Raw genomic sequence first — 8,679 nt, 5'->3', positions numbered from 1 at the left:
ACAAGCCTTTTATAAATCTTCCCAGCTCAAAAATAATTTACTTGATAGCAGCAAAAACTCCCACCTGATATAAATCTGGCACAAAGAGAAGAAAGTAGCATCCCAAGCTAATTTGTGGTTTTTTTATCTCTCTGCCAGTAATAGTGAACTGTGCACAGATGTCTGTATGCTTATCTGTCAGTCTGTCTGTCACAAAACCAAAGGCTGCAACATTCTGTCGATCTTGGATTATGGTACACTAAACAGACATGTCACTGCAAACCAGTTGTAGCTGCATTGGCAGAGTTTTATTAGTGCATAATACAGTTGAGCACATTTCACAAAGAAGTTGTTACAATAAAACATAAATATATATATATATATATATATATTCCTTTTTGTTTCACTTGAGATACATATACACACAAAGTGCTTTGGTAAACTCAGACAAGTCAATTAAACCTTTATATTTTTCTTTCTATTCAGTGAGATACATGTAGGATAAAGCAGAGGTTCTTAATACAGTATGTTGTCCGTTGAGGCTCTATTATTCAAAGATTTTCTTCTACAACACAATATGGTGTTTGCATGGTAAAAGTCATTGTTGACGCTCCTTATCAAGCGAGTCTCTTTGCCTTGTTCTGCAGGTAGCGTGCTTTCCCTTCTTCAAACCGCTTCTGCTCCTCTTCACCTTCCAACTGCAAGAAGATAAAAGACGCATTTTACACACAAGCAGTTAAGTTGGATACCCTAGTGTCCTGGAAACCCTGGCGCTTTTGAAGGTCATACACATAAAATGGAAAACCACTGAAGTGTTAAGAACATTATCAGAATATGTTCACACAAGCACTTCTTCATTTTATGTTCTCCCACCTGAGCATTAAACATCCTGTCAACCGCAGTAAAAGTTTGTAGATGTGTTTATCTTGCTGTACTCCACAATAAATAATACAAAATGTAAACCAAAGAGAACTTTTTAACATGTTAACATTTCATCTGGACTGTATCGATGTTCTAATTGTTACTGGGCATCTGTAAAAACCTCACTATCTATAATGTTCACGTGCCAGGTCCATCTATTCAAAAACATATGTGTGAATTTCAATATACATTAAATGTTTATGCACTCTAAACTTACACAAACAATAAACGATTGGATTTTATGACTAACAAAGATTAATGAATGCTGTAAAATATAACGCTTATTGTGAGTTTGTGTTAACTAATTCATAAATGAATCTAACAAAGATTAATGGATGCTTTTTTGTGAGTTTGTTTGTGAGGTAATACACTGATTAATGTTAAAAAAAAAAACATTACTTAGTGCAACAAATAAGATATTATTAAAATTTGGGAGTCTGAGAGAAAACCTGCTGTAATGTAGTAAAATCCTAAACAACAGTATATATAAAAGTAACTGGAAAGGGGGTGATCCAGGGGGTAGATATGGGTAGGTTTAGGGGTGAAAATGGGATCCAGGGGGTGAAAACAGGTAGGTTTAGGAATATGTAAAGCAGGAGGAGTTAGATATGATGTTGTTAAAAAGAACATAACAAGAACATTATTTTGTGTATTTGGTGTAATGCAATGTATTTATGTGGCTTAAGTTTCAAAAAACATTATTTTCCACATACATTATTGTTTCTCTTCTAAGCCCCGTCTTCCGAAACGGAGTAATTTACACAAAGCTCAACGTCCGAAAAAAGCAAGATGTACTCTCACTGGCCAGCTATCCAGTGCATTGTGATTGGCCAAATACCACAAGCATTTTGCGTATATGTTACTCCCCTTAAATGATACCATGTCCCAGCACTATGACACCAAATGAAACGCATTACAAAACGCAGGCATGTGTTGCATTTATATGTGAAGTCTAACTTGCTTTGCCTCATGAATAACATCAGAGTAATTACATGGTAAATCAATAGGTGTTGTCTATTTAAAGTGTAACACAAAAGTGCTGTTAGTCCTGACACACATTTGTACTTTAATTACCAAGTAGTGTTGTTACCAATGTGTCCTGTTATACATTTGTACTTATAACATACCATTCAGTGGGTTGTTACATATGTGTAGTTACACAAACATTAGAGCTGTAGATACTATGTACCAATGTATACTTACACTGTGGACATATACTACATACACATCTAATTACAATATAAGTACACAGATATTAGGGACAGTTAATATATAGTGAGGACCGTGAATTGGTGATACTTGCTGTTTCTTTTGTAGTGTATTTGTGAAATTTAGAGCATGGTGTCATGAAAATGATAAAGTAGTATGCCAAAAAAAAACGAAGACGGTTACACACATATGACATGCACCTGTTTGCCGTGTATATAATAGACAGTTTTTGTGGAGCATATGTTATGAAATTTGATGCTCCATCATGACTGTTTGCCACCTGGCAGACACACACTACATGGTCAATAAAGAACAGTTTTGTTGTTCTCATTGCCACACCTGCAGCATTATGGGCCCTCCCATTTGCAATGGGCTTTTACAGCCTATAAGCCCCAGGTCCCTTCACAAGCTTCTGTTTAGAATGTAATCATCAAACACATGCGCCAGAGATAACTAACATTTGTGGCAATAAACCTGAAGGATGTGCACTTTCATGTCTCAATTCTCTGAAGGCACAGGCCATTTTTTTCTGGTTTGCAGTTGAAAGACAGGCATATCAGTAAATGGTCCTTCATTTTGGCTGTCGCTTTCTCATGTCGTTATGAAGGTTGCAGAGGCCCTTGTCCCTCTAAGGAAGTGGGCCTCGCGGGAAATACCATGATCACTGGGAGTGAGTGAGGGCTCACTCTACCAGGGGTATGGCTACATCAGCAGTCTTAGTGAACAGGGCCTCTCTAGCAGATATCTGTAGAGCTGCAGGTTGAGCTACACCTAATACATTTGCTAAATTTTTCTGAATTCAGAAATGCAACTAATCATTTCTAGACTTCTGAACATCAGTTCTTGACTCAAGAGACTGGTAGGTCTAGAGCTGCGTTACAGCATGACTCCTCTCAGGTGGTTATCTGCTTATCCGCTCCAATTCAGGTTCCTTTCATGAACTCTAGAATACCTGTCCATCCTAACTTGATAGCAGAACCCACTATGGGGTAAGTTCCCTCAAGTATTGGGTTAATGCCCACGTGTAGTTGTTCCTCTTGTAGCCCAATGTGTGTATATTCTACTGAATTATCTCTGAAATTCAGTGTTTCTTTTATGATCTGTCAACAAGTTTTGGGCTTTGGTAGTTCTCCCCTAATGCGGAGCCCACCTGACAATCTTCTGTGTGGTATTTCTTCTTAAGTCCATCGGTTTTGGCTGAGGGACCTCTGCCTTTGTGATGGCTCTCTTGCAGATGTTGGAAAGCTGAGGTCTTAAGGCATTGGCATGAAGAGGTGCATTTGGTTGTGACCAAATTAAAGACATGACCGATGTCTTGTCTTAAATAGTGAGAACTATTTTGGAATAAAAAAAACATTACTAAGATTATGATTATGTGGCCCTTTAAGGGTAAATGCAACCTTTTAAGATTACTGTGCTCTGTCATTTTCTGCTAAACTGAATTTTATTCACACACACAAACTCAAGAGACTACAACTGCACATTCTGCTGTATATGAATAGAAATTCATGTCCAACCAATAGAGAGTCACAGACTGACCTCTTGGCTGAACTGAAAAAATATAAATGTAACAGATGCAGATTTGCTAAGTTACAGGAAAATGGACATCATCATATTTTCGAATTCTTGTTTTTCATTTTAAACTAATCTGTGGAAAAACTATGGTTTCATTTAAGTAAAGACAGGAGCGATTTCACCAGTTGCAAAAATTATTTCTTGATCTAAATCGAGACAAAGCATATTTGCTTTGGGAGCTCAGCTTCATCACGAACAAACAACAATACTGCGCGAGAGAGCAGGATGTCAGTTGACGTTAGGCTTCATCTTGCAGCTGCACACTACACCATGGCTATTCTTATCATTGGCTATAGGTCACCAGCTAGTCATGCGCGGCAGTGGCAGATGGCGGGCAACCTTAGGGAACAAACTGTGCAGTGACAACTGAAGCAGCCTGGCTGATGAGGGGCATGTGCACAAATGAGGATCACAGATATAGGATGCATATCCACAGCAAGGTTATATAAGCTCAAGCAGATACACTAAACTTCACAAGGCTGCTGATGTTGAGGCTCATTTTATGCTTCTGAGGTGACCCAATTTAACAGAAGAGCATATGCACTGTTGCACTTTATTTTTATTTAATGTAAGTGGCATTTCTGGCTGTCATTAAAAACATATTTGACTGTTGACTTGTAAACAAGAATTAAATATTCCATAAAGCTCTGTAATACCTGTTTTAACTAATGAAACTTTTATGTGAACAGCTGTTTCTTGCAACAAAGGTTACAAAACAAAACCCCTCTCCCTATAATTTCTAACTGAAAACAACATCATGTGACCTTGAAGGAAGTCCTGGCTGGGTCAGTGACTGTCCTGTTGCTCAGGGCTCATGATGAGGCCAGGAAAAGACAAGGGGCATGGCAGCAGTGCTTGTCTTGAACAAATTAAATTAAGCTGGAGGGAAGCTCAGTGCCCTCAGTCACAGAGAGACTGACTGGCAGAAGACCACGGTGATTGCTCCAACAGAAACCACCAGAGTGTGAAACATTATACAATTTAGCGTTAAAGAAAAAACAGCAGTTATTTGCAAATGCAAAATGGCCAATATGGATGCTGATTGGCGTGATTTGATACTGCATTTACAATGAGACAGCATACTCACAATGGGATTACCAAATTAAAATTAGTAGTACATAATTGGTCAGGCCTCCATGAGAAAAAAAGGGCTCCATGTACATTTAAGCATAACAATGAAAAAAATTTAAAAAAGGAAAAAAAACAAACAAACAAGCAAACAAAAAAATTGATTGTGAACTTATGATCTTATGAACAGACAAGACATCATAGAGAAATCTGAATATAGTTTGAATTTGGCTGACATGAAGAAGCCTTTGGCAAATATTGAAATTGCAGTGGCCCACAAAAGCATGGCAAAGTCAGGCAATTTCACCAGATTTGCCTCCTTAATGAAGCTCCTGGCAGAGAGAGCAATATACTTTCTTTACAATGTGTGTAATCAAGATTTGCATTTATAAAAAGTGGATTACCTAAATAACACCTGTCACTCTCTTAACTGTCACTGCAAACAATTAGTAGACAGTCAATGCTGAAATTGAATCCATTATGAATATGCATTGAAAATATTCCATATTTTGTATGGAAAAGTCGATTAAAAGGATCTTGGGAAAAATAACAGCAGAAAATATGAGGGGGAGTAGATAATGACAGTTTTGTATGGGAGTGATCTAATCCATAAACAATGTATATCAAAAACACACAATCAATGAATCGCATTTATTTATATAAATATAAATATATATAGTGCTTTTAACAATACAGATTATGTAAAAGCACTGAACAGTATCAAAAAGGACAATAGAGTGACAGTAAATGTATGATAAGATTACACGTAATTTGTCTCTAATCAAATCGACGATAATCACTAGAAATTAAGTATCTTTACTTTAACTTTATATATTTACTTAAACTTACATTACACAAGTTAAACTTGTGTTTAGGCTGAAACAACTGCAGTGAAGTGCCATTGTTATGCAGCATGAAGGTAATGATCAGCTGCTTATATATCAGCTTTGATACAGATAATATGATACCACATGGACCCTGGACCACAAAAGGTCATAAAGGTCATATATATATATAATCTAAAAGCTGAATAAATAAGCATTTAATTGATGTATGGTTTATCAGGATAGGGCAATATTTGTCTGAGACACAACTATCAAATCTGGACTCTGAGGGTGCAAAAAAGAAAATCTAAATACTAAGAAAATCATTATTTGTCCAAATCATTAGCAGTGAATTTTACTAGTCATAAATTGTCACACCCTTGTGTGTGTTTCCATTCCTCATGTGATCTATGACCTAGTTTCTCCCATAATCATGTCATTGTGTTCAGGTGTTGTTTATTCATTACCTTCAGTTTGCCTGGTCTCGACTATACTACCTTAGTGTAAGTGTGTGTTTGTTACCCTTCATTGTGGAATTTACCTTATTGTGAAATATTAAAATACTGTTATCAAGTACATATCATCTTTGTGCGCTCCTCTTACAACACACCAAGACAGAACAGGACAGTAAAGATGTAGGTGGTGTGTATACCCACGTTTTTGGTTTTGCTTTTTGTACATTTTTATTTTATTTTCTCCCTTCATGAATAATCCTGCCATCCTCATCCTCCTGCTGGAGCAGGGGGACCGCTCTCTTAGGGCCACACAAATGACTCTCCATTGCTACTCTCCAACCTCACATGCTAGTCTGTCAGGGATTGTCTTTGAGAGAGCCTCGCCGCCTTCATCATGTAAGTCTCCACTGCCATTGTCATTGTGGATGTAATTCTCCACTCTGGACCCAGTGCCCTGCCTACCATCTCCCTGCTGCACAGAGCGCATGCCCGAGCCCACCTCTGACAAAGCGGCAGAGGCCACAGCGGCCCACAAGCAATTACAAACTGGAGTGACAGAGCTGAGGACCACCTTGGAGCCAGAGCCCTTGATGTCAAACCAGATGCAGAGCCGGCAACAGAGCTTGTCACTGAGGAGAGTGCCATGGACAGCAAGAATGCAGAGCAGAGCTCCACTGCACCAAGACTGAGAGTGAGCTGTCTGTAAATCTTGGGCTACATGATGAAGAAATTGATATAATTGACTGGGAAACTCAACTGGAGTTTGGTCCTGCCTTTTACACACCCTTTTTCTCTGCTGGTCCCGCTCAACCCTTCTTTGTCCCTGCTGGTGCTGTCCAGCCCTCCTGCATCTCCACTGGTCCCGTCTAGCCCAGAATTGGCTCCCAATACTCCGATGGCAGCTCCTCAAGAGCACCCTCCAGTGCCCACACATCATAGGCATTCTCCATTGCCCACTCCTCAAGAGCGCTCTCTGGTAACAATGCTGCGCCTCAAGTGTTAAGCCCAAAGGAGATTCAAAACTGCTGACCTCCCACTGTTTCTGTCTCCTCCACCTCTGGCTTCTGTCAGCCCCACTGCTCACCCTCAGCTCACCATCTGTGTCTTGGAATCGCTCACGAGTTTGCCAGTCTCCAATGGCATTGTGGCTAGAGGATCCCTCAACTGATCGGCAATAGTAGGGGCAGATCACTCCTTTCTGTGGAAGTAAGTTTCTGGCCAAGGTGATGCTTCAGAGACTCATTAACAACATCATAGTCAATGCTTCCTGAATCGCAGGGTGGCTTTAGGAAAAACAGAAGCACCATTTGGCGTGATCTTCACAGCCTAGCAGCTTCAGGAAAGAGCTGGAGTGCAACATCAGGGCATGCTTATGGCCTTTGTTGATTTTAAAGCATTTGACACTGTGCAAAGAGAGCTTCTTATGGGATGTACTCCCTTAGGTTTGGCTGTCCCAATTAATTTGTTAACACTCTCTGCCAGTTTCATGATAGGATGACTGCTCGGTTGTCCATATGTGGACAAGAGTCCAAGCAGGGGTGTGTGCATCTTCCTCCTATTTGTTACCAATATTCTCCACTACAAGAAAAATTGCAGTATGCTGATGAATGAGCTTTTGTAGCCTATACCCAAATAACACTCAAATTGTTCTTGCTGTGGTGGTTAGGGCTTACACCAAAACATAAGTGGCTTGCCAATTGAGTACCAATGTCCCACCCTTCTACCTGCCTTTGGGATGAACAGCTGTTAGCAGGGCCATCTTTTAAATAACTGGAGAATATTCTTGCTGAGGACTGTGGTATTGACCACGAAATTCAGAGCTACAGGCGTAAAACAGTTGCCTTTAGGAGACTTTGACATGGAGTCTTTTACATAAAGAATCTTCATCCTTCCACAAAAGCTGATAAGGCACGTGATAAGGATGATCCTATGTTGACTGCCCTGCAGAGTGCTCTATGGCCAGCTACATTGTAGAGTCGACTTTCAGCTGGGGGAAAGAAAAAGCAATATAAGGATCAGATGAAGATTACCTCTAAGAAGTATAGGATCCGACCTGAAGACTTTACTGCTGACAGTACCATCTGGCAAAAGCTGTGGGTTCATACATTCGAGATGGAGAAAATAACTAGAAGATAGGCAAGCCATGAGAAATATAGCCATGGCTGCAAAGTACAACTGCCACTATTGCAACTACTACATGCATATGCCCCACCTACAATAGAGTTTATGGGTCCAAGATAGGACCGTTTAGCCATCAAAAGTCTCTGCGTTAAAAGTGTAAACATCGCCACTGGATTTCAATAGACAACTAAGCCCTATTCGAATGGGACTAGTTTTCTATACTACGTGTGGGTTTTGATTCTTATTACTGGACATCTGCAATTTTTATGTACAATTTCAGACGGCCCTAACATCTCTGTGTTTATTACAGAGGTGGAAGGGCTTTGTACATCTAGGATCACCAAGATCATGCGCTCTGTATGCGTGTATTGTGTATAGTAATTTGGATTGAATATAATTTGTATAATCACAAAAACCATTGTTAACCTAAATAACTAGTAGCAAAACCATGTTAATGGGTAGTTACTTCAGTTTAACTATTGTATATTTTTATTTTGAAGTAAACCCATGTTTAATTTTGATAAAGG

The 8,679-nt window shown here is 39.3% G+C and overlaps 1 protein-coding gene across 1 annotated transcript in view; it reads right to left on the bottom strand.

Annotated features, from left to right (window-relative positions):
• Nucleotides 1-596: 596 nt before the first annotated feature.
• acot7 (acyl-CoA thioesterase 7) overlaps nucleotides 597-8,679 on the bottom strand; it is a 51,461-nt gene continuing 43,378 nt past the window's right edge. The window contains 1 exon segment of the mRNA XM_043246225.1: nucleotides 597-677. Within this exon segment, the coding sequence (XP_043102160.1) occupies nucleotides 597-677 (81 nt within the window).

The sequence above is a fragment of the Puntigrus tetrazona genome, chromosome 8 (genome assembly GCF_018831695.1).
Source record: "Puntigrus tetrazona isolate hp1 chromosome 8, ASM1883169v1, whole genome shotgun sequence".
Classification (NCBI taxonomy): domain Eukaryota; kingdom Metazoa; phylum Chordata; class Actinopteri; order Cypriniformes; family Cyprinidae; genus Puntigrus; species Puntigrus tetrazona.
Note: the sequence above shows the minus strand (reverse complement) of the source record. Positions and strands in the feature narration are given on the sequence as shown.